Source organism: Perna viridis, chromosome 13 (genome assembly GCF_037379345.1).
Source record: "Perna viridis isolate PV_CMFRI_1.1 ecotype Kerala chromosome 13, ASM3737934v1, whole genome shotgun sequence".
NCBI lineage: Eukaryota > Metazoa > Mollusca > Bivalvia > Mytilida > Mytilidae > Perna > Perna viridis.
The window spans coordinates 14,194,564-14,221,939 of NC_142457.1; the positions used below are offsets into that span (position 1 = coordinate 14,194,564).

Here is a 27,376-nt window from a genome sequence, read left to right on the forward strand (position 1 = left end):
CATTTCTATTCTCTTTATATTGTTCATAACGCTCAAACTTTAGCCGTTTGTTTGCCTTATTTAGAGATTCATCAATGTGTAAGAAAATGTAAGTTAACGCACATTACTGTTCAAATCATATAAATCAATGCACAATGATATATGACATTCTGTACTTGTCTTCTTTTTGGTTCATGTATTTCATACGAACTAGAAATGATTTATGTTATACTTGCTATATTCTCTGTCTTATATTATCACTGGACAGTAATTACGGCTTAGAAATGTATATACGACACCTTTTAAAAATCACTGAAAATAGTGTTTTTATTTTTTCAAAAGGAAGAGGAGTACGCAATTTTTCATATGTATTTTAAACATCGATGAGCTGCACCGTGGACACCACTAAGATTACTTATAATTTCCTGATATCAAATCAAAATCGTTAGATACCATTTTCGTCAGCAATAAAATGTTTAATGTTTTTGTATGTCCATAAAAGAAACAATATAGTAGTGGAAACATTTAAGTATTACTGTATATATACTGATGTATTTGATTGCTTTGTGTCATTTATATATCATAATTTACTATATTTTGCCTTAAATAGATGATTTGGAGTGATACCTCATAGATGCAGTACATCAGTACTTTGACTTTATTTATTTATTGTTACCTGAAGTATTAATTTTTACATATTTATGTGCAGATGATTAAATGTCAATAATTAGCTATGTGCTTGTTTACTTTTTCATTTGTCTATCTGTCACATGCCTTCAGTTCTACCTGAGGGGGTGACATTATTTTGTATTGGGCTTCTTGTGCCAATACTTGAACTGGACAGAGCTCCAAATATCCACTATCTTGAAATTCAACATTAGTCTTTATATTCTTACAAATTCAACACATTCTTAGTATGGAGTTAACTATATCCGCTCTGATGGTTGCTATTGTGATGCATATTTTTACATGATCAATTTGATGTGTACATCTGTGAGGTTTATTTAAACCTGCTGTGACCTTTCCTCTTTCGCGGAAGGTAAGGAAATAATTAAGTTGTTTTTATTTTTTTTGTATGCTTAGCTTAATAATTAGTTTGCTAACTCAATTTCATGCTTATTTAGTTCAGTTACACTAATTTTTATGTTTTGCTAGTAAACTTGAATGTAGAACAATTTAAATGCAAATAGAGTTACCCTTCTTTGCACTGTATTTATAATGTCTATTCTATTTTGAAGGGTTTTGTTGTTACGGTCAACTGATTCCTACGCAAATAAATCCATTAACTTGAGATGAGTCTTGTTATTCTCTACCGGCCTTGTTAAAAACTGACTGGGTATAATAAAAACCCAGGAAACAACTTGATAAAAAAAAATCCTTTTTAAAGTTATATCACATATTACAGAATTTGCCTGATTCTTACGAAGACTGCATATTTATTTTTTATTTTTTATATCCCAAACACCTATTTGTCGTATTTATATCGTGTTTAGAGGAATCATATCATTTCCTCAAAGCGTGTATCGCATCCTGTGAGGGCGTTGAAATTACACATACGCGTATCGAAATTTTAAATGTTTAACTTAGTGTCAGGGTTTTGCGCGATCTATTGTTAGAACTGGGTTTCTCACTGTCGGAGTTAAAAAAAGAAGAAGAAAGTGTCTGTAGCCGGATTATGATAACAAAACTAAAAGGATAAAGTTGAACACAACTTTAATTCATAAGTTATTTATGATTCAGTTTCAAATTACACCGATACAAACAGGTTTAGCAAACACATCGATGATATTTCCGATGTAGCAGAAACTGAACATATACCCAGTTATACTGTCTGCCTGCACAACAAATACCATAAAATGGTTGATTATGTTCGTCCAGAACTTCCAGAAGGGTTGAATCGTTTTGTAGTATGTGTTCGTATAGTTCTGCCGTTGAATGCAACGAATATTATAGGGTTCAATAAACTATTTAATGGCGCCAATGCAGTAAGAATGTCAAACCAACCTCCATAACCAAATCGCCCATACAGATTTAGTATGACGGCCAAGATGGACGGAAGCCAACACCCAATAAAAGCTGAAAGAAGTTCAATTGTCTCTACCATAATAAACTATCAAGCATTCAATTGAAATTAAGGTTCACTACGATATATGTATAATGTATTCAATTCAAAAGCTGCATGAATTATCTTAAATTTACTGCTGTGGAAAAAATGTTTCTTTCTAAAAAATTATGTTTAATCTGACAAGCATACAACATATTTAAAAAAAATACCTTCGTTAACTTTATATTAGCTGCAATATGATATGATATACCTTTGCCTGGTATATGTATATGTCAAACAGTATTTTTGCGAAAACTAAAAACCCTTCAACCACTTAGTTTTTCCAACGTAATACATAAAGTGGCACAAGCAAATTGGTAAATTTTGAAAAATGATAATACAATCTACATGATTGTTCATATTTGAAATGTACTTACTTAAACTGACAACAAACGTCATTACTGCATTTTTGCGTTTTGCTCTGGATCTTAGTGCAGAATGGTGGTTTTGAGTCTTTAGGTCGTTCGCTGGAAGACAATATTTGTATTTCGTATGACAAAGTGAAAAGAAATTATGTATTAACAGTCAAAATCAAGTGTTAATTAGATACATTGTAGAGAGTGAAATAACAGTATTCACTTTAATGGTGAATTGTTACTAATAAAAGAGATGCATTATATTTATTTTAAGAGGCTCATGTTCTGTATTTTAGTCAGACCTTTCCGTTTTCATGCATTTAAAAGCATTTATATTTTATGTCGCCCAACTTTTTTCATTGTTTTATTAAACAAGTCTTAAAATGTTATGTCAGAAGTTGTAATGGTATCCATGATATTTCGTCGGTGTTTTTAATAAAACACAACATATTAAAAATCAAGATAAATCCTTTTCACGACAACATTTTAAATGCTTATTACTCAAAAGCGAGCACACTGACCCGTAATTGTTTTCTTCATATATTATTCTTCCATGAAAGATCTTAGAATATTTCACAACCCTTTACAATCCTTGTTATCCTAAAACAGAGCAGCGAAATTCCATCCACATAATTGAAGCAATAAGATACGTATCAGTGAATATCATTATATACCAACCATCAATTGGCTCTTTTTATATCCATTTAGATTCTGGACAAACACACAAAAAGGTGATGACAAAGTCAAGTACCAGTACTATTTAATCACAAGAGTTTTGAAAACATCTTTGTCTAAAAGGAGGGAAGTTATGAATACTTAAAATGGTGACTTTGCTGATTAGGAGTATTCACGTCCACACTCTTAGTTATCGACTATCGGATGCTCTTTATAATTTTTTGGAGGTATTTTTGAGGTATTTTTTTCTTCTTTTCCTTTCTAATTGTATTATCATTGTGATTTGATATCATCTGACAAATATTTTATTTCTTAACCTTACCTACATTATTATAAACAACCATATTCGTAGCTTTAGTCTCTTTAAAAAGACATATGGCTATCATGGTATAGCATGTTATCAGTAAAGATGAAGGGATGAATAGAAGAAATGAGGCGTTCATAAAAACTGCAATCTGAAAAAAATGATATAAAAGAACATTAGCCCTTCAAAGTTGAATAACAAAGTTTCATGTGATTTGTTCACCATTTTGGTACACTGAAGGTAGTGTGTGGTCTATGACATCGTTATTCGTTACTCAATTTATTCCCGATCGTTTTAAGATAAACCTTTTCAATTCATATAACTAATTTATACTGCGATAGTTCTATTTGAACAACTGAAACACATTGGCAGTATATTTATTGGTGATACACAGTCAGTTTGATACTTTGGCTCCACCCACTTTTCTACCATTGCATGAACAACCTGTAATCGTTGCGTCGCTATCGAGGGCCACTGGTTGAGTAGAAACTTGATTTGAAATTATTAGGATTTCAGTATAGAGTCAATAACAGTATATTGACTGGCAATAAAAGCGATGTGCGAAATCGGAACGATCCTAAGCCGCATTCGTATAGTTTTAATCTCAGGTCAATACACTGTTTTTGTCTATGTATACGATGCTGCTCAAAGGTTAGAGAATAAATGCATATTATTTGATGGTACGCTCGTTTAGTCAAATGAAAAATCTTGCCTGTGTATCTAGAATGAGACAATACGTGTAAGTCGTATCCATTTATAATGCTCTCGTCTTTTCTGATTAGAAGATAATGACATGATATTCCGATATTGCCCTTCCTTTTTGCTTTTTACCCTTTGACCTCAACGACGCTCTTCCATGGAAACGCAGATCACAATTTTGTTTCCCGTTTGGTCAAATACGTAAAGTTAGCTGCCAAAATTGTTCACTTTTGATTCTACTGAATTGTGCTGATTCAATGAAATAAGTTTATAGTAATGCAATTGAAGTAATAAATGTCGATAATACCACAGAATATTGTGAAAACTATGTTTTTTAATCAGAGAAGATCGATAGCAATGATATAATTATTTTTTGCCATTACTTCCGAAGATTACCGGAAGGACATTAACCTGGGTTAAAATACTTTAAAAAATAACAATAACGGATACACATATAAGCACGTGTCTTGTTTTTATTTCATTTAATCTATTTCTTGATTAGTTTTCAAATACCTAATGACCATATTGTGCCACAATATATCATAGCACGTTAATTTCAAAATGATCCTTGCGTTATACTCGAAATTTTTTCTTTTACGACTTGACTCCGTCGGCCTTCCTTGCAGTTAAATAACCACTTTCGCTTTGGAATCAGGTTTATTATTAAAGAAGTGACCCCTACAGCACATGCGTGGATTAAGGTCACCAGAAGTCAAATGCATATGAATTTATCTAGGTCGATTTTTTGTCTTGCAAGACAATAAATGTATAGACACCTATTTATATATTTAATGCACTTTATTTGTGGATTTCAAATAAAATTATACAGGAAAAGTACATTCAAAGTTAAGGCATATTTCAGCAGAAACAATACATTACGAAAATGACAGCTAATGCAGCTTTAACATATCACATATCGATGGTATTAAAACAAGATAATGGAATGCAAACTTTAAATCGATCATATAAAAACCAGTAAATCACAATTAAGCACATATTTACTTCCTTCATTGATAAAGTCATTTGAAAGGAGTTGTATGATGTAAAGAAGGTTCATCTTACTTTTTTTCAAAAGAATGCGTTCTTGTAAATGCTTTTGGAGGCAAAAAAGCAGAAATAAACATTCAAACAACACCTACGGCTACATTGATTACGTTTTTTTTGCATGAAAGAAAAAAAAACAAAACAAAACAAAACAAAACAAAAACAAAAAAAACAAAGATAAAAAAAATCTTATTTAGTCATCTTTAGTTCTACGTATTGACGTATGGACGCTTACTATAATGTTTCCTTTAAACTGCGTTGTTATGACGTCATACCTTTCTGATGTTCGTTTATCCCTACACGTTTCCGTATACATTACATGTAGCTTGCATGTAACTCATTCAAACAAATTCTTACCTCTCTAACACCTCTTATATCTGGAGAACATATTCCTCGTCCGCAAAAACCCTCCATAAATGTCGTCCATAACAATGTCGGGACGCTGAGAGCACAAGAAAGTATCCATGGAATCAAGACCAAAATTCTGCGATATGTATGTGATTTACGAAATATACCCAAAGGATATTTTACACTGAGAAGTCTGTCAGTTGAAATGGTAACTATTAGATATGTCGAAGCATACAGTGATATATTACTGGTGTAGAACTTCAATTTACAAATAACGATTCCAAGAACCCAATCGTTAACAAAATGTTGTATAGTCAAAGGAAGTATGTGAAAGATGGCAACGGCGACATCTGTAAAATAAGTACATTTATAAATATAATCCTCTCCGTTTTTTTTTTCTATTTATTTAATATTTAAATACACGCGTTATTTATGTTGCACACCATAGAAAATGCCAGTAAAAACTACCGCAAGCTCTGCCAAATTAGGTTCGATCCAAATATTATAAACGAAGCAAATTATAAACGAAACAGCAATTACAGAAATACATTTGCGATAGGAATCATTTCCTTAATTTTTGCCCCTGTTTGGTCGATTGATGACATTTTACCGACTGATAGCTTACAGATCGATAATCGTTGATCAGTGGCCGAACCTATGGCAATTTAAAAATAAAAAATGACATTAATCGAAATTTCGTAGTTTAAAATTGGACGACTCCAATACATAATATATTTTAAAGATTACTTTATATACAACAGCTTTAAAAGTAATATTTATTATCATAAAATATGCGGTGTAAATCAAATTTTGTATTATTTCTTATATGATGCATGTCTACAATTCCTAAATTTACATTCTAAATAGGGTAAAGGGTGAATTGTCAACATTGTGTTTTATGATATGAAATAACATTGTTTGCATAAACGAAATTATTACCAATTTCTTATATATAAAATTTGTTAATTTTACTCTTCTCCTTTTTAAGAAACAGTTAAATTGTTCTAATAGAGGATCCTTGGACATCATTGTTCTAATAGAGGATCCTTGGACATCATTGTTCTAATAGAGGATCATTGGACATCATTTCGTTGCCGCCGTTTTGTACGTATTTTAGTTTACACTTTTTAAATTCGTCTAGAGACTAATATAAATGATATGTGTCTTTACACTATAGTTTGACAATATTTTTTATCGATACTCGTCTAGCAAAAAAAAAAAAAAAAATAAAAATGTTATCATTAAACTGGTGTAAGGGATAAACGAAGATGATCAGACAGATTCAATTAGCAAAAAAAAAAAAAAAAAAAGAAAAAAAAAAACGTTATTCGGAAGAACTAGTAAAGCAATAGAGCAATTTGTCTCACTAGCAAATAATCAGCTGTTTCTTTCTTAATAGTATTCTACCCTACATATAAGTATCGGAAAAAATGTTAAGATGCATGCAACCTTGTTGGTTAGAACAAGTGTCTTTATAGCAATTAAAAAAATACAAATTGTCAAAGAAACATGATGATCTGATGTTATGAAAGGAGACCAATATCTTACATCAATTATAGATTCAAAGTTTTATATATTATTTCTGAATTCAATTGACATTTTAAAGAAATTTTGGATGTATGTACATTTGCAATTTTGTCATTGCTGAACGTTTGCTGGTCTGCTCGTTTTTTGTTTGTATATTGTTTTAGGTTTTTGCAATATATCGTCTGGTGTTTATTTACCTGATATTGCCAAATGAAACACAAAGTACACCAAGTTGCTCTGTTTCCCCTTAGACTGTAATAACCAAATCAATGTCGTGTTGAGTATAAAAGTTATAATAAATTCAGTGCACCGAATCCATTTGGAAGCTTCCCAGGAATCCTACAACAATTTGATTCAAGTGGAATGAAACAGGTCACATGTAAAATAATTTTATCGTTCATGCTGTCGATGTCTTTACATTTCACCTGACATGCAAATGACAAACGCGGTGTAGAAATTTCCAGAATGGATGAATCTTAGATAAATCCTTCTTATGTTTTCATAGTGTTTTATTTAATCCGCCATTAAGTAACTGTTCTAATGTTCTAATTTTTTTTTATTAATTCAAATAAGCCGTTTGTCTTTTTGACAACAAGTCGTTGAAAAAGTTTTATATATATTTGTGCAGGACAAAAAAAAACTTCCTAGTCGCAGTACATATTGAATATGCACAAACATATATATGTCAAAACACGAATGCCAATTTCCTATGTTTTTTTTTCTGGTTTCTTGATTTACGTTTGTTAATCTGATTGGAAATAATTTTACCTTTTTGCTTAGAAAAACAACCGTTAACATGTCCAATATTTAATCTTTTGAAAATCGACCCCAACCGAACTGAAATTAGTTATTTGTAAGATAACAAGAAACGATCAATAAACATATTTGTTGAACTTACGGGATAGTTAATGAAGACTCCTTGGACAGAACAATTAGTCGAGTTGTTGTCATATTCAGAGCTTCTGTTGCTGAACATGGCCTCCTAACAATCGCGGATAGATGCAGTTGGCCCCCCTTGTCTGAAATATGTAAAAACACAGATGTAAAGAGACAAAGTGTATGAAGTACGATCCATCCCTTTCTTGTGTGTAAAAATATAATATAAATTATATTCAACAGCGAATTATCAAATATCATATCATTAATAATACAACTGCTAAAACTTCATTTTATTCAAGTAATCATGGATCGAGTTTTTTTCAGTATATATTTTACAGCTGATGGTATTGAAGAGAGGTTACTCCTTGAAACACATAGGACGTAACATCGCTTTGGAAGGAGAAATACATATATCAATGTTATAAACAGTTTTTTTATAAATGTTTATGAAGTAATTTATGCAGATGGAGTTTGAATATATCCGAATCTCAAGAAAATAAGTATCTCTGGTTCATTTTTGAAGGAACATATATATGTAACTGAAATACTATACATCTTTTACTTTTACAGATGTTGAATTAAAAATTTCTAAACCGATTTCATTTTCTGATTTATTAAATAGGTTCCGAAATATCCCTAATAAAATGATTTAAACAACTTCACAAGTGTTTCAAATATGTATATACTATGTTTTGTATTAAATATTATAAACCAGTTCCCCGGGATTTGTCAAATATCATATTTCTCCCCTTATCTACATTTATACGGCTACATCGTGTTGTGCAATTGACACTTATTTCTCCCCAGTTTTGTTTTTTACATTTCCGTATTATGATATCATTGCTAACTCAATTCAATAAGCTGATTTAGTCATAAACCTGCAACAATTCGGACACATAATACGCCGCTTCATGTTGTAAACAATCTTACACCAACTTTGATTTAGACAGTGCTATTTGGTAAAATAGGTCGAGCACTGAGTATCATGAGTGCAATAATATTCAAGTAAAGTGTCTTCCGATATATTCATACACATTGTTTTTCAAATAAGAAGTAATAACAAAGTTATCAAACTGATAAACAAAAACTCCTGGCAAAATCAAAAGAAACATTCAAAAGAGGGAAGTTTAATGTAACAAATTGCAATTGAAGGAAGATCATACCTACTGCATGGTGCATTCTTTTCATCTTGCAAAATAATACAGACATATGTATTTTGAAATTATATAAAAATAGTATTATTGAATTGTTACAAATGATTATTTGACATGACATTTAAAATTGTAAAATCAAGAACATTATCTTTAAAGTCTATTTCAAGGGGAGATAAATGGCAGGAAAAATCTCTCAAAAGGGGATAATTGGCGGGAAAATGTTCTATTGAAATGTATAGGAAATTCTAGTTTGTTAGATATTGCTAGCAAAATAATCTGGTGATCCCAAAGTTCTGGTATTGAATACAATATAATGTTAATTTTAATGAAATTATAAGAACTTTGATCACCAATTAGTGTTAGAAACAAACGTTGGCAATCAAATACAAAATTCATACAAAATGTTGTAAAATATTGGCTTTAATAAGGCTAAAATATCTCAAATTCAAGTTCGGTGACCCATGTTTTTTTTCTGTTTGCATGAAAATTCTAAGGTATATTTATTTAAGATCATTTTTGAGAAAAAATAGGAAAATTCATCTTCTAGATATAAGGATTACTCTAGTTTAAAATAAAAAAAAAATAATATTAAAATAGGGGAAATATAGTAATAAGGGTGACGGTTCTTCTATTTCTCAGAGGTACAACCCCTTATCTATTACTTCTATTCGGTAAATCAATATTTCACATTACATAGCTGTTAACAGCAACACAATATACCGTTGAAGTGTTCGTGGGGTACCAATTTTCGTGGTCTTTTTTGTTTCATAAACCACGGAATTTAGTTCCCAACTAGTACAAAACTTTCCATTTGTTGTCAAATCCATGAATTCAAGAATCCAGGAACTGATAATTTTCCCATGGACACGAAAACTGGTACCAACGAATAAAAGTACTTTCACATTACACCTTTCACTCAGAACTGTTTATATGTTGCTACACAACCCATTAATTCCCTAAGAATTTTTTTCAACCGGATATTAATAAATACAATTAATGTTTCATAAATATAATTTGTATATTGATGACCTATGTCCACTAGATACGGTAAATTATATATGTCGAGAAAAATGACCATCAACGGTAACACTTAAAATTAAAATGACGTGACAAGAATATCATCAACACGTGTTATAAGTGAATTTGCATTCGTGATAGTTTTCATTTAATGAAACTAATTCAGCCGTAAGTCCGGTTTCTTTTTTTTCAGGAAATATTATTTTATTACAAACATACGATACTTCTGCGGAGAGAAGACACAATTAACTACTGTATTATTTTAAAAGCATTATATTGCAGGCGATGTGCAATACGATACTTTGAAAAAATTACTATATGTCAACATTAAATAGCATGTACTAATGAATAAAATCATTTTCTTATCTTGTTTAATTTTTTTTTTCTGACATTCTAATTTTGACTTAGAAACTGGGAAGTTGACCCTATAGAAGCACTGCATATTCAAGAAGATCATTGAAAGCACAAGATACTGGTCTTGGGATTTGCATCACATATTTATTAATAACATAATATACTTTAATATTCTTCAATATTTAAATCTATTATTTCATACGACACAAGAAAATAAAAAAAATAAATGAATAAATATATAAATATAAACAAATAGATAATAACATTTAAGATAGAGTAATGCATTATGAAACATCACGTGTTTTTTTTATCCGTTAACGCACATTCAGCTTTAATTTACAACGCAAAATCTCTAGCATATACTGAAAAACGAGTCACTAAATCTGATCTTATCCAAAGAAAAAACAATGTCAAAGCTGTGAAATTACATAATACTGTCTAATTTATCTTATTTGATATCTACACTAGGCGATAAAATGCGACCTCGAGTAATTTGCAGTGATGTTGCACTAAAGTATTTCTATGTGCTTTAATTTTCATGTCAACTTCACAGGTTTGAATTCTTCAAAATTGAAATTTGCCTTAAGAAACCAACAGTATTATACGTTGCTAGGCTATTTAATGTCATTCGGTTGTCACAAACGTGTTTGAAAAAAAAGTTGAATAATTTTAGGTAATCTAGTTATGGATAAAAGCACAAACATAAATATTATCTATGATCAATGTCGAAAATTATTAAACTGTTCGAGTTTATTTGTGATTTTTCGTAAAGAAATTATGAAGCTTTGCTCTTAATATGTTTCAAATAAAAAAAATAACAAAATTAGTTTTAAACTAACTGTCACAAACAGTATCAGCTTACGATATTTAAATTGATCTTACCTATTATCGAAATGTAAGCAATATCGGACACCGTCCATGAATATGCAGGACGTTTATTGTCCATTCTAGGTTCTTTAACAACATCAGCTTAAAATTGCAGGCATTGATCTCACCTATTTTGAAGTGAAAGCAATATCGGACATCGTCAGTGGATGCAGAAGATAGATATGCCTCCCATTCAAGGTTGTTTAACAATATCCGCTAAAAATGTAGGCATTGATTTTACCTTTTTTGAAGTGAAACCAATATCGAACATCGTTCATGGTTATGCAGAACGTTTTTTTTTCATATTCTAGGTTGTTGAATGTAATTGAGATGAATTTGGAGAGGGTGTTAGTAAGAAGTCATGGGAAATTGGTGAACTGTTTTTGAATTCGTTGGGAGACGAGGTTTAAAGATCAATTTATTTGTTGTAGAATAGAATTGAGATGAATTTGGAAAGGGTATTAGTATGAAGTCATGGGGAATTGGTGAACTGTTTTTGAATTCGTTGGGAGACGAGGTTTAAAGATCAATTTATTTGTTGTACTATTTAACCAATATCTTGACCAATTATATAATAACAAAACATTTGAAATAACAAACCAATCTCTAGTAACAGTTGACGATTTACTTTAAAAAATAGAAATTATCGATTGGATTTGTTGTTTTGAAATGAAATGAATGATAGTATATAAAAGCATGCAGTCCAGAGAGCAGTGTGTAACACTGATAAAATCGTCCAGAGGCGTAACCGAGGATGACAATGTATTTTCAAGAGGTTTCAAACTGTATATCACCCTCTAAGCAATATGTTATTTATTTCATCATACTAAGAGTAATCAAGGGAACCAAGGTTATAGCGGTAATCAAAAGAATGTAATTCAGGGACAAAGACCAGGCATGGAAAACAGACATACACAACAAAGAACATAAAGTTACTGAAATCATACATACAAAGTAACAAAAGTAAATGAGTAACTCGGACTCCACTAACAACTGGGAGCATGGACCAGGTGCACCGGTATGGTAAGCGTCCTCTGCTTTTCTAGAAACACCCGCCGAGTTGCTCATAAAAAGTCAAGTCCGGGGTAGACATACGAGGAACGGAAAACTATGACCCGTTGAATAAATTAGTTTTCATGGTGCTGATGGTACACCATAACGATCCACGAGTTCATGATGACGACCATAAAACTTCTGTAGTAATAACTTTAATCTTGTAGCAACATAACCCTGTTCAAGAAGCCTATTTGTTAGAGTTCTAGCGCGATACAAAAAGTCTGCGTAGTTTCGGCAAGCTCTGGCATAACGTATGAGTTGTGATATGAACACTCCATACGCAGGGGCCGAAGGGATGTTGCCACAGATGAAGGGAAAGTTGACAATTCTGAATGAAAAGTCATCACGTTTGTCGTAAAGTTTGGTCAATAGTTTTCCTTTACCATCGATTTCTAAGTGTAGGTCAAGATATGAGGCTGACTTCACAGTGTCTGTAGTATCCTTTATCTCACGTTCTTTTGGGTAGGTGCGATGTATCAAATCCCCGAAATTAGGATTGTTTAAAGACAATACGTCATCTATATAACGGAAACTGAGATTGAAGGATCTAGCCAAAAGATATTCTTCCTTTCTGATCAGATCAACTAAATGTTCAATTGTCATTCTCCTCCAAAATTAGCCCTAACAATAAATTTTGTATGTTTGTATTTTGTTTTGTCTTTAGTTTTATTTTCTTCATTTAAATTGTTTTATTTTCAAGTTTTAAGTTTGCATTCATTTGAAACGTCACGTCAACTTTAAAACACACCCCTTTTCGTGACTGATATTCAACGTATCGGTGAAGGACCTTTTTTTCGCTTTACAAACAGAAATATCAATAAGATATTTGTTTTGTTTTTCTGTTTTAAGTTTTCCTGTATATATTTATTTAATCGAACTGGAACCATAGGTTTTTACGAGGCATATTTAATAACAAAAACAAACACAAAAACAGAAAAGTCAAGAATGCAGTGTATGGTACTTTAACAACAATGATATCAATTCTCATTTGAACACTTTCTTTTCCAGTTCCAAGTCCAGTCATTTTTTAATTTGCCAATACAATTAGAAATGCTTGAGTACATTTTCGTAGTAGATTTGGCATCATAAGTAAAAAAAAAATAATCAATCGATGTTATCACCCTCTGAGACATGTGATACCCTCGTATTGTACCTATCAAAATTCAGCAAATTGACATGATTTAACAATATAAAAATATCGCCTTGGGATATGTTAGATAGTGTATCGAAATATAAGAATTTCTGATTTCTGAGAACATTCAATGGAACCAAGATTGAAGGGAAACTATAATAATATATCACAATGATGAAAACGAGACACGAAAAACAGACACATATAACAAAGAACATGATATCACCAAAATTATACGTACAAAGAAACAAAATTAAATGAGCAACCGGGACTCAACTAAAAAACTTTTAACATTTGCACCTCCATGAAAGCTCCCTTGATATTCAGATATGTAACCTGTTATTCAAATGTCACTTTTATATATTAAAAACATCCAAATTCTTAACGATTACGCCAAAAAAACACTCAAATATTTTTTGCCTGCATTTTCTTTTATTTTAACTATTGAAATATGGTAAATCCGTAATCGCAGTCGAAGTAGTTGAATGTTTCTCCATATGGTTAATTGTCTTCAGAATTTATATTTGGTATGATCACAACCCCACCTTTCATTTAAAGTGTAAGTGCTTGTAAAAAGCAGGCAAAATAGGAAAAAACAGAAACATGCGCGTCATTAATTGATCTCTGCATCATTGGATTTAGCCAGACATGTGTCAATAAAATCTTTAAAAAATGAGTTTTCTGACAGAATTATCTGCTCTTGAAAAGTTCATTTTCAGTGCATTTCAATGAAATTGCAACTCAATGGTCCAGCATGATATGGAAAATATTTTCTGAATTCCTCGATTCTGATGGTGCAAATAGTCAAATTACATATCAAAATGATGGGTTTTGTTACACCATATTTCATCTTCTGCCTGTTTTTTTAGGGACCGACATTTAATAGGTCATGTACTAAACTACTCAACCATATTATTTGATTACTTCTCGTTGGTTTGTCATTTTGTTGAATTAGCGGATATGGGTTAACATTATGGATGTTTTAATGCCTCACAACAGGATATGTTTACTCCATGAGTGATTAGATATCTGGTAACTTTATCCATACAAAGGAGCTGTAAAGTCATTGAAAATTGACAGTCGAGGCTTAAGATAAAATCTACAACATAACAAACTACATTCAGTACTATAATAATATCTTTTATACTGTACAAATACAAAAAATACAGTTATATTGATTGCAAATTTCGACGTGCTGCACATGTGTTTCAACTAGTAACCTCTAGTCGGCAGTACATCATTATGTAATTATAATTTGTAGTTAGTTTAATCTGAAAAACGTCTTACATACAGCTAGATAAAATTTTATGCAAGACACTTTTTAACAGGGATTATCTGTTTCATAACTAATCAGAGTTGTAGTAAGAAAACCGAGTCTAGAAAGAATGAACTGTTCATCAAAACGTTTAGATCTGTTTGAGAATTTAAATGAGTTTGATTAAGCAATGCTAAACTAAAAAACAGTTGGAATGACAGAATATAAATAAGATAAATTTGCAAACTCTTCAATGTGATTAATGATTATGTTTAACACCGACAATAGCTATTTTAGCCGTTTTTCTACTGCTGATATTAAATTATATTTCCTTGAAAAAAAGCAGATGATAATCTGTCTAAATATTATTGGCTACTTGCTGTCATTGTGATATGGTTTAGGTACTCGGTAATTCCCTGCTTATTTTGTAAACATAATTTATTGCTCTTACCTACCGAAACCCCAAAATGAATATTACAATAGTACATTTTTTTATTTGACGTATCAAATAGCTGGAACATAAATTTCATATTGAAGTCTTTATATTGGTCTGTATTGTTAAAGTACGCGCATTTATTGCTTTATTATCAAGATATATTTTACAAATATTACATAAAAAATAACTGAAAGCAAATAATTTGTTTCCCCTTTTAAAATGTTTAATAAAGTGGAGCACGTCGAATTCAATTATGACTTATAACAAGCTTTTCAATTGGTTGGTTCTTTTCGAGCAAATCAGGTTATTTTATATAACTTGTTTTGGTAATTTGGTGTTATGAACGTCGATTTGTACGCATTTAATTACGGTTCAATTATTAATATTTGAACAGTCGTTCATTAGAAATTTGATAATAATGATTTTTTCTTATTTTTGAACAGGTTTCACGGAATACGTTTGGGCCAGTTTAAACTTTTTAAAAGCACGTTGCTGTTTATAAATGCAAACTGCTGCTAGCCAAGTTATTTTGTATAACTTGTATATATGAAAATTAGAAACATTCCTGACATATGTTAGCGTAATCAAAGGAACCAGGAAAAAAATACATACTATATAATAGCACTTACGATTTTCGTTTAGCTCAACCACAGGAAGTTAATGCTTTGTATTATGTTTCCAATCGTTCCAATATTCCATTTCAAATTTCAAACATCTAGAATATGTGTATACTTTCTAAATATTAAAAAGTATTTTTCTACATCACAAGGATATTTCGCATACTTCGATTTTATTTTAAGCGCAGATGTCAGACTGCTTTTTCAGATTACCTTTTTAGTTACATACGTTACAACGTTCCCAATTATTTTCATAAAAATGCAAGACATATATCCATTGATTAAAGAGGCATTTATCCGTTATTTTCCCAAAGTATAATTCCAAGTATAATTACTTCATCACTCATTATCAATCATCAAATTATTTAACCTTAAATATACTAGAAGTTGTAGAACACAAATATATCATCAGAGGAATGCTGCATGATAAAACAACGTTTAGTGTGGTCTCGCTGATTTTATAGATGCTAACATGTTTTTTACGTCAAACTTTGTGACGAGCCTTACTAGATGAAGATAAAGAAGAAATACGCTCAACACTGGTGTCTGAAAATAGGTTCAACGAACTCAAACAGTTTTAATGTTAGATCTTTACTGTTTTATTTATACACTTAAAGTATGAAAAAATATATATCATATCCAGGGACATTAAAAATCAAATATACATTTCAACAACAAACACTACCAGTAAAAGGGGAATCTAGCCCCAGCACAACAAACTTGAAAATATTTGAGTATAAGAATATCATTTACTTCATGGTAACTCCATTGCAATTGACGAGATCGCAACAGTTGAGAATTTTTGCAAACACGTTCTTTTGTCTAAGTTTTGTGGCACTGGACCCAGGTGCTGTGCTTTCTTCTTTATTTTTGCATGGTCTTGAAGTAATTTTGTTTGTTTAATTGATTTGCATAGTGTGATACTTTTCTTTTACGAGAAATATGTTATAATTCTGATTCATAGTTATCAGTTATAGTTATAAAACTGATTTGACTCACTCTTTTGCACTTTATGTGACTTACTTATTTTATTTCAATATTTTGTCCTTATGCCATTATTTGTAATCGTTAATGATCATACTACTTGAGTATCATGTTGTAAAACCTTGTGACGAATGTGTCCATGGAAGACACGGACAGTGGTTAATACATGCCAAATTTTGTTCCAAGAATTGTTTATCAATCCTAATTAACATATTTAGGTTTTTCTAAATAAATATAAATGGTGATTTGCAATTAATTGCAGTGGAAAGAAAGAAATGGAATACATAGAAATCTTTCCAAATTTACAAAATGAAAGGAAATTGTTCTTTGATCTTTAAATAATTCATTTAATATGTAGGGAACTAAGACCATACATGCATATCATGATTCATTTACTTTGGATATAGAACAAATACTGTTTTCTACATCAGAACGAGCAAAACAATACATTAAACAAAATAAATAAGTGGAATTACATTTTCCATATTCCGACAATATCATAGGAGCTGAATGATTTCTACACGGACAGGCAGTTATATTTATTTTTAAAATAAATATATTATTTCATTGGAGAAGAGTTGTGGTAAATATCTGTATGAACTCTCTTCCGGCGGAGAAGCATGGATGTCTTTTTTACATATTGCCTAAGTTACACAGCACTTATACATTGCTCGTTGTTATGTTTTTATAGGACGCTTACCCTACCGGTGCACCTGGTCCATGCTCCAGTTTTAGTGGAGCCCGAGTTGCTCATTTACTTTTGTTACTGTGTATGTATTATTTAAGTAACGTAATGTCCTTTGTTGTGTTTGTCTGTTTTCCATGACTGGTCTTTGTCCCTAGATTTCCTTGTTTATTCTTTTATTTATCTGGAGCCTTATGTATGAGTGACTAATCTAAACACAAAATATCAGCGTATACAAACATTCTGAAAGCCAATATATTTAAGTTTATCGGGAGATGTGGTCGAATTCCAGATTTATGTTGTAACTTACAGATAAAGCTAAACAGTTCGCCATATTTTCAACAATTAATTAAAAACTTTAAATGAATTTGGTTTATTTCTCAAAAAACATATTGATTTCGGCTAATCGTTGAATGGGTTAAACATCGTTGCGTAATGGGGTAAAGATCGTTGCGTTGTTACATATCTAAAACACTGAAACTATTTGAATTGTTCAAGGAATAGGTACATCAAAAGTTGTTGACAATACTTGTACATTTTACATACATAATTTGATCAAGAACAAACATTACACCACAGAATTCACTGTTAACATATTAAATAACAAAGCTGTTTTTGTTGCGGAATCTGACAAGTTGACATATTCACGGATTCAAAAATGATTAGCATTCAATAATGCTAAAAGTCACTCTCGCGGTAATACTGTTTACACGCTTATCTCTGGGGAACATATTTGTATAACAGACAGAAGTAATCCCGCAGCGTTGTAATTTTCCAACATAACCTTTTAATTCGTTAGGACACAGCGAAACATACTTATAACATAACTATCTGAGGAATATTGAGTAAAGATTAGGTATCAAGCCGAGTTATGCAATCGAAACAACAACCCGACAGAAATATCAAATATATGCACGGTTTAACACGACTGAATATTCCACAAAAAGGCAAAAACGGAGATCGTCATTCATTTTCTTTTTTCTGTTGTTAGTGATTAAAAACGAGAAAGGAAATGTTGAATATGACATAGAGGTAACAACCCATCGGAGAGAAAAAAAGATGCCAGCTCAAGGCCTCAATAAATAAAGAGGAAACCCTCACACCACAGGATGTAGGCCCCAAAATAAAATAAAACAAAGGTACAGCGAAATTGTTGCCCTATACATCAAAGAATTGTAAAGGCGATCACCAATTGAATGTAAAACTCAATATTTAAACGGCGAACCACATAAATAGGTATGTAACTTACTAAATACAATGCAATAATGAGCCACCAAGAAAAATAGCCTTATTCTGAGTTGTTTATGCTATTAATACATATCATGTACAGTGTACATCTGCTGATATTAACACAGAATTGCTTTGGCTCAGTATTAAACTAATAATGATTTTCAAATGTAGTAAAATAAAATACATTGTGTTTCATACTTATTCCCACTAACAGTTCTAAATGTATTGTGAGCACCATTCATTAAACCATGAGAAATAGCCGATAGTTAACCTTATTATTGTCTGGAAACAGCCAAATGTAATGGTGCAATAAATGCTAAACATATTTACATAGAGATATAAGAACAAAACCAATTAGAAAAGAAACAAATGACGTTGAAAATACGTCCCAAAATGTTAGCAAAGGACTATCCTTAATGAAAAAGAAGGACAAAGCGGCTGATCTTGATATCATTATGACATCATCTATAAAGTAGCATTAACATTTAAGAGCACTTAGAGTAATACCAATGTCTCGTCACCTAATCTGGAGAAAGTTAGAAGTATATCGGAAAGCAAAAAGAAGTATATAAAGATCGTGCCATATTAGTAAAGATTGATTTTAACATACTTGTCCTACTAGACAGAGAAGACAGACGACTAATCGTCTAGGAGATAAAATAAACGACAAAATGAGATGACGTCAAACGAGCACACTTTCAAGAGGCCAATGAAGCAGTTTATACTTTTCATAATAGTTTAAATGAAGTATGATAAACCAAAATTTCGCAATCGGAAGCTTAATTGTTTGCAGTCGTTTAATTATCACTCCATACATTGCCACAGAGAGATTGGATTCATGGTGTAGAAAAACCCACTGTACAAAACAAGTTTTCGATCTACGTATGATACATTTTTACAAAACGATAATCATTTTTGTATTAAGATCTGATTATTATTCAAATCAAGAAAAAGGGGAGGTTTCAAGCACATTTTTTTAATATTTACTGAATAACTGCAAAAAACTAAGACTGGTCACGCGATCGGTTACTGTTTCGGAACAAGAAATAAAAAAAAAAACAGTTTTGAGGCTTTTTGACATTCATGAATTATCCCCTGTCTAATTGTAATAAATGCACTTGATCAAGGGAATCAAGATTCTATTGGAAATCAAAAGCATTTTATCCAGGGACAAAGACCAAACAAGGGAAACAGAAAATCACAACAAAGAACATAAAGTGACTAAAATAATACATACAAAATAACAAAGTAAATCATCAACTCGGACTCAACTACACACTGAGAGCAAAGACCAGGTGCACTGGTAGGATAGGCGTCCTCTGCTTTTCTGGTAACACCCGCCAAGTTGCTTATAAAAAGTCAAGTCGGTGTAGACGAAAGAGGAAAGGAAAACTGTGACGTGTTAAACAACTCAGTTTTCGTGGCACATATGGATACACCGTAACGATTCACGAGTTCATGATGATGACCATAAAACTTCTCTAGTGATGACCTACACTTAGAAATCGATGGTAAAGGAAAACTATTTGCCAAACTTTACGACAAACGTGATGACTTTTTATTCAGGATTGTCAACTTTCATTTCATCTGTGGCAACATCCCTTCAATTTCAAAATAGAGTGCTTTTTACCAATAATTTATGAAATTTGGGTATTTTTATTCTCCTGGAACAAGGAAAATGAGTTCACACTGATCTATATACACCAAATATGGACATTTTACACATAAAAGTTACTTTCTTTTCATATTGAGAAAGTTGTGGTAGGACTGCAGATCCTTTTTGACAGTTGTGACTATAGACGTTAAAAGTTTGGAGAGGTTTGGTGGTACATTTTGCAGATCCAGCTATGAAAAGTTGTTTGTATGGATTCTGGTGCAGTTCAGGAATCCAGTACATAGACGATAAATCACAATGATCGTCCTTGGTAGAGGACCATGTATAATGAAATGTCCATTTTATTATACATGGTACATTGCGAAAACATTGCCATTAGTCCCTTGCCGAAACTACTCTGACTTTTTGTATCTCACTAGAACTCTAACAAATAGGCTTCTGTAACAGGGTTATGTTGCTACAAGATTGAAGTCATCACTACAGAAGTTCTTTGGTCGTCATCATGAACTCGTGGATCGTTATGGTGTATCCATCTGCACCATGAAAACTGATTTATTCAATGAGTCATAGTTTTCCTGTCCTCGTTTGTCTACCACAGATTTTACTTTTTATGAGCAACTCGGTGGGTGTTTCTAGAAAAGAAGAGGACGCTTACCCTACCGGTGCACCTGGTCCATGCTCCCAGGTTTTAGTGGAGTCCGAGTTGCTCATTTGCTTTTCTTACTTTGTATGTATGGTTTTAGTTATTTTATGTTCTTTGTTATGTATATCTATTTTTCACGTCTGGTCTTTGTCCCTGGATAACATTCTTTTAACTACCGCTATAACCTTGGTTCCCTTGATTACTCTTTCATATCAACAATGCAGTATTTTCTTTTTTTAACCAATAAAATGGTATCGCATTAGTCGAAATAACTAAGTTTTTTAAAAAAGAGTTCTTTTCACCAATACTTTATGAAATTTTTGTATTTTTGTTATACAAAATATATGGACATTTTTTACACATACAAATAGTTCTATTTATTGCAAAGCAACATGATTGTATGGTAAAAACACTAAATTTCTTGTAGAATTTTTCTTCAATTTAACAACAAAAAAACTTTCAACATTTGCATACTTCCAGACCTATGACAATGTTTTTCGCGTATACGATCTTTAACGACAATTAACGTGATTTTGTATCAAAACATTTATAGACATTTAGAAATTGTGTATATCGAATGTGTTTATTAAAGCATAATACACATTAATGTAAAATTACATGTAAGATGTTAGTAAACAACAAAATACGACGAACACGTACACTGTATATCATAAATTATTATTAGTTTCGTCTTGCAAGTTACCAATTACTGAGAAGAATACTTCCGGCGGACACGATCATTCGTTTATCTTGCTTCGTGCAACGCGTATCGAGTGGCTTCCGTATATCGTGTGCTTCGTGTGCCTGGGATTGGGAACGTTATACCTTTCAGGAGGTGTATTTAAAATAATGTTTTTTTTTTAATTTTGCCAATCTAATTTGTATGCAAAAAATCAATTGTAATAATTTAAGTATGTCATTTTTACATTCTTTTTCAAGTACTAATACATGTGGTTGATAGAAAATATATACAGATCTGTGTGAGTTTTGAAGAAGACAGAAAAGAATGCTCCGTGTAATAGGTATGATGTACCTCAACTTAAACACATCCGACATTATACACACTTCGTTTGGTGAAATAAAATGGAAAAAAAAAAGACAAAATTATCCGAAGCTTGTACATGTACATTAACAGAGTCGTCCTAATTATTATAATACTTATATTCTTTTATCAAGAACAGACTCAATATGGTTTAATATATGTCGGTCGAAATATCTGCTAGTGGTGTTTAAATGACAGTTTAACAAACCAAAATAAATATGATGTGGATGGTTTTCTAATCAGCGGGTCTATATTCTAAGCATAAGTGACTTTTAATTATATTAACATTCAAGAGAAGAGAGTTCGTGTCCACTATCTTTCCTTTTGGAAGAATTTCCCCGTCCATTCAAAAGAACCTTTTTTAAAATAAGTGTTATTCTTTTTTTAAATCGACAACATGTTTGTCCATTGTAGTGTACGTTTTTTAACGAATGGTTGTCATTCCAATGGAAACAAATTGTGCATCGCTACTTGCTGACCTTTTCCGTCACTTATATAAGGCTGACTTAATAGCGCATCTGATCCAAAAGAAGAAACATCGTTTTGCCCGATTCTTTAGTTTCCGCTATATACAGGTAGATGACGTATTATCGTTAAACAATCCTGGTTTTGAAAATTTTTATAGATCACACCTAGTCCGACGGAACTATTGACCTAACTATACGACCAACGCGAAGAATTTTTCTTCCGTATTGTCAACTCCCAGCTTTTTAGTGGTGTTCGGAGTTGCTCCTTTATTATAGTTACTTAAATATGTATTACTTTAATGTTCAATGTTCTTTGTAGTGTGTGTCTGTTTTCCAAATCTAGAATACATTTTTTTAAAAATTTTCGCTAGAAGCTTGGTCTCTTGAGTACTCTTTGGACAGGAAGAAGTCGAGATGGATAGAGAAAAGACATACAAATTTTATTTCACATACGAATGATTAAATGTTCTTTTATTCAGAGATTTTGATAACTTAATGCTATTCATATAATTGATAATAGGTTATCAAAAATATTATACAGTGCAGGATGGATACATATTTACGACTGGAGCTTCGAAAAGGAACAAGACATTTCGTGCCAATATTTGTACACCGGGAAAACATCATTTAATCAAGAAATATCTCTTACCATACAACATTCCCAGGAAAACACACTCTAATCGATTATTTTTGTTGATTCTGTCAAGTGGACAGATTCGCGGTGTAAGAGACTTGCATTTCATAGCATTAAAAGTCACTTTCGTGAGTATTATTTTCCTGGCTTATCTGTCCATTGCGAAAAGAAGTGAAATTGAATAAATTTAATGTACTTTAAAGGTCCATTACGAACAATTCCTGAATATGATATTCACAGTTAAATCTAAACTGTGGCGAATAACCCTGAGCACGATTGTACGATATAACAGGAAAGGATGGAATTAAGTTAGATTATTTAATGAACCTTTAGCACTTTAAAGTAAAATAGCATTGGCAAGTATTCCTGCACTTTCACTGCATTTGCCGCGGTAGTTTTAAGAAATAATTGTTTAACGCTTATATCTAGAGAAAACGTATTGCTTTAAAAGACAACAAATACAAACGCGCTGTAATTTTTCTAAAATAATATTTAATTTCTTTAAGACTGATTACATAATTAGCTGAGGAGTATGGAGTGGATATTATGTAATCAAGCTGAATTTTGCCATCGAAACAACAAACAACAGACAACAGAAATATCAAACATTTGCATGGTTTGACACGACTTTAACGTCCCTAAAATGAAAACAGGTATCAATAATCACTGGCTTTGATTGGTACGTTTTAATTTTAAAACCTAAGTAAGTCATCAGAAGAGCCATCAACGCTATTGAAGCATTAATGGACAAATACCAAAAGGGAAACGATAGAATGGTAAACGGGGCATATACAGAAACAGAGAAAATACCCAATTTATACCATTTAAGAAATGTAACTTATACCTGAATATAATATCTCGTATAAAGAACAGATATTAGTTACATTCCTTATAATTTTATATTTTGCCAAAAACCTATGATTCATTCATATCAATTTATTTCATGATCTTGTTTAGTAATCAGGTGATAGGAACATGTTGTATTCAAATAAAATAAAAACGACAGCATGTTTTCTAAAAGCAAAATGTTCATATTGAAGTCAAGTAAATGTAAACATATCAATCATATGTATTGCAAATTTCGTGCAATGCTGTGCAATGTTTCCAGGAGAAACCTCTCATCACTAGCATTGGAATCAAATATATAGGAAGACAAAAATCTAAAAATAATATTGTTTAGAAAAGTAAATATATAACCAAGAAAAAATCCTTTGACTGCACAATGTTTTCTTGTTATTTAATAAGTATGTGGCATGTACGAAAACAAGAGACTTTCTGCCTTGAAAGAAGCTTGTGTTGGTTTTCAACGTAACCTTTAAGTAGAATAAAATTCCATAATTATACCACATGCAGTTTCAAATATATTTGTGTACATCATTCAATAACCTAACGGTAGTACGATTCTAAACGGATGTTGAAAGTATATATAAATAAATAATCATAAATAATCAGGAATTAATTAGTATTATTAACAGATAACAAGTGCATCACAAATTTTACGAAAGAAAACAAATGTCCCTGAGAGCACGTCCAACTGTACGTGAATTAAAGAAGTCAATGGACTATTCTAAAAAAAAAAAAAACATGCCTTTAACATGACACATATCACAACTCATACGTTTTGCCAGAGCTTGCCGAAACTACTCTGACTTTTTGTATTTCGCTAGAACTCTAACAAATAGGCTTCTGGAACAAGGTTATGTTGCTACAAAATTGAAGTCATTACTACAGAAGTTTTATTATCGTCATCATGAACTCGTGGATCGTTATGGTGTATCCATCAGCACAATGAAAACTGATTTATTCAACGGGTCTTAGTTTTCTTGTCCTCGTTTGTCTACCCCGGACTTGACTTTTTATGAACAACCCTACCGGTGCACCTGGTCCATGCTCCCAGTTTTTAGTGGAGTCCAAGTTGCTCATTTGCTTTTGTTACTTGGTATGTATGATTATAGTTACTTTATGTTCTTTGTTGTGTATGTCTTTTTTGCATGTCTGGTCTTTGTCCCAGGATTACATTCTTTTGATTACCGCTATAACATTGGTTCCCTTGATTACTCTTTAAAACGTCTCCTTAAATCCTAAGTGAAATGTTTATGCGGAATAAAATGGTTTTATATCGTATAAAATGACACTTTTGGATATATCAGATACATATTGTCAGAATATAATATATCTAATATCCTTTGAACCATAAAAGCTTAAGCAAACAGTTTATTGTTTTTTTTACTAAATTCAATAGGATTACAAACTAATGTTCGGTAGCTTAAAACGTTTCGACAGAATATGGTCTTTAAAAACATCAGAAATTCATGTGTAGACAACAAATTCGGAATTAAAGTACGTATATTCCTTTTGATTCTATTTTGCTTTGTTTTGTTTTTGTTGTTGCATGTCTCGTTGTAACGGTTGCCTTTTTTTTTATTTTACTCGTGCGTGCGAAGCAAACGGATCTGAATGAAGCGTCTTGTAGTATATATCCTATTACTTTTGATTTATGTCAAAAATAAGCATCATTGCCCTCATCATTTTTTTTTAATTTATGTATCAATCTAATTTAAAGTAAAATAAATGAATTAACGTCCACTCAAAGATACATGTCCCTCCCGTTAGTTTGATTGAAAGTATGGAATTTTATGGATCAATGGGACATGTTTTATGTTATGTTCGGATACACAAATGACATGTTATACTACAATTCAAGATCTTCGCTTGCAGTTATATGTTTTCTGCTTTCCATGCTCGGCGTTTACGTATAGGATTAATATCATCATGTCATTTAGAGTTAAGACGAAAATGATAAGATTAAGCATCGTGAATAAACTACAGATTTTATATATCAACTCCAGTTCTACATATTATCTTTCATCGAGTGTATTTTTGTATTAAGTTCTAAACAAGACAATTTTTAATGAACCGTTATGGAAACAGGAGGTTCAGCACGCTATGAAATCTTGTTTAACTTTTTTTATTTTGAAATGCCTGTTGCGCTGGTTTTAAACTTTCCGGTCTTTACCATCATATCCAATTTGTTATGTAGACTTTCTATTGCTATATTGATATTTGTTATACGGAACATTGGATTTTTTATATAACCCATGTTCTTAGAAGATACAAGTTATATAGAATGTACAGTAGATTTCAAATTAAGGATGTTATCTCTGTAAATAACACTCCAATACGATACAATCTGTCGGATTTTCAATGTTAATGGTCACCATTGGAATGAGTAATAACACATTTCATAATATAGACCCACCAAAAACAACTTAATTAAAAAACTAAAAAAAATGTGTAGCCTTTTTTGGGGTGTATCATATTTTCATGATTTTCATGATTCTTACAAAGACAGATACTTGAAGTCTAAATGCGGTTCTATTTATCAACCAAAATTGGATGATAAAGTACAATTCGTAATTAAATATATATATATATTTTGTTTCATTTAAAAAATTGCATCGATAGGATAATATTAAAGGGTTAAAACATATTTACCATTGAAAATTTCCATGTGTAAAGCAAAGGGCGCTATAAATTAATTAAAAAGAATGTTGAACAGAGAGAAGCGAAAAGCCGCAGGTGTACTTGACATTTAATTAGGCAGTGAGACAATGTAAAGAAATAATGTTATTGTTAACACTTACTGTAATCACATCTAGAAAATTGTCGTCATTCCTAAACACCTCTTTCCAGTTGCATACTGAAGAATGAATAACAGATATTTATACCGGGAGAAAATAGTTTTTATTGGTAAAAATTAAAAGCAATTCAATACCAATAACTAGATTTCAAGAGCACATTAGTATTTTACGATACAACGCTAACAGAAACTTTATTAGATTGTTTCTGCAACTTTTTGGAAGAAATAAAATTTCTAAAAAATCAAGATACTTGTATTTCATTTCTGATTTAAGAAGATGCCGTGCACTCTTACGTTCAGAATATAAAATAGTAGCATATACTAAGGCTATCTACATAGCATACATGCTTGATGTGAATTATTTATGAGTAATGTTTTCTGTTACATAATAGATTTATAAAGAGAAGAAACATGTAAATATTAACAATTGATATATAAGTAAAATACATATAAAACATGTTCCCAAATATTGAAATGCTAGATTTATAGACCTTCCTATCTCAATAGTCATCAGAGGAGAGAAGAACTGCAGCTCTCTACATCAGACTAGAAATTCAGTTCTGATACGATGTGCTTTAAAGCTCTTAAGGTCACAGACATTGTAAAAGAGTGATAAACCCATGACCAACATCT

General features: G+C 31.5%; 1 protein-coding gene across 3 annotated transcripts; it reads right to left on the reverse strand.

Moving 5' to 3' along the window:
• Positions 1-1,724: 1,724 nt before the first annotated feature.
• Positions 1,725-26,804, reverse strand: LOC148599682 (neuropeptide S receptor-like). Of its 3 annotated transcripts, XM_088559293.1 has the most exons (8): positions 16,174-16,298; positions 15,816-15,901; positions 7,935-8,055; positions 7,234-7,375; positions 5,519-5,859; positions 3,437-3,569; positions 2,461-2,550; positions 1,725-2,055 (listed from the first exon to the last, which is right to left on the reverse strand). In XM_088559293.1, the coding sequence occupies exons 3-8, from the start codon at positions 8,010-8,012 to the stop codon at positions 1,844-1,846; spliced, it is 996 nt and encodes a 331-aa protein (XP_088415419.1). In that variant the 5' UTR covers positions 8,013-8,055; positions 15,816-15,901; positions 16,174-16,298; the 3' UTR covers positions 1,725-1,843. The 3 variants fall into 3 exon arrangements, with proteins under 3 accessions (XP_088415419.1, XP_088415421.1, XP_088415420.1); XM_088559295.1 differs by lacking the exons at positions 15,816-15,901; positions 16,174-16,298 and adding an exon at positions 26,748-26,804; XM_088559294.1 differs by lacking the exon at positions 15,816-15,901 and having other exon boundaries at positions 16,017-16,262.
• Between the last annotated feature and the right edge of the window lie 572 nt (positions 26,805-27,376).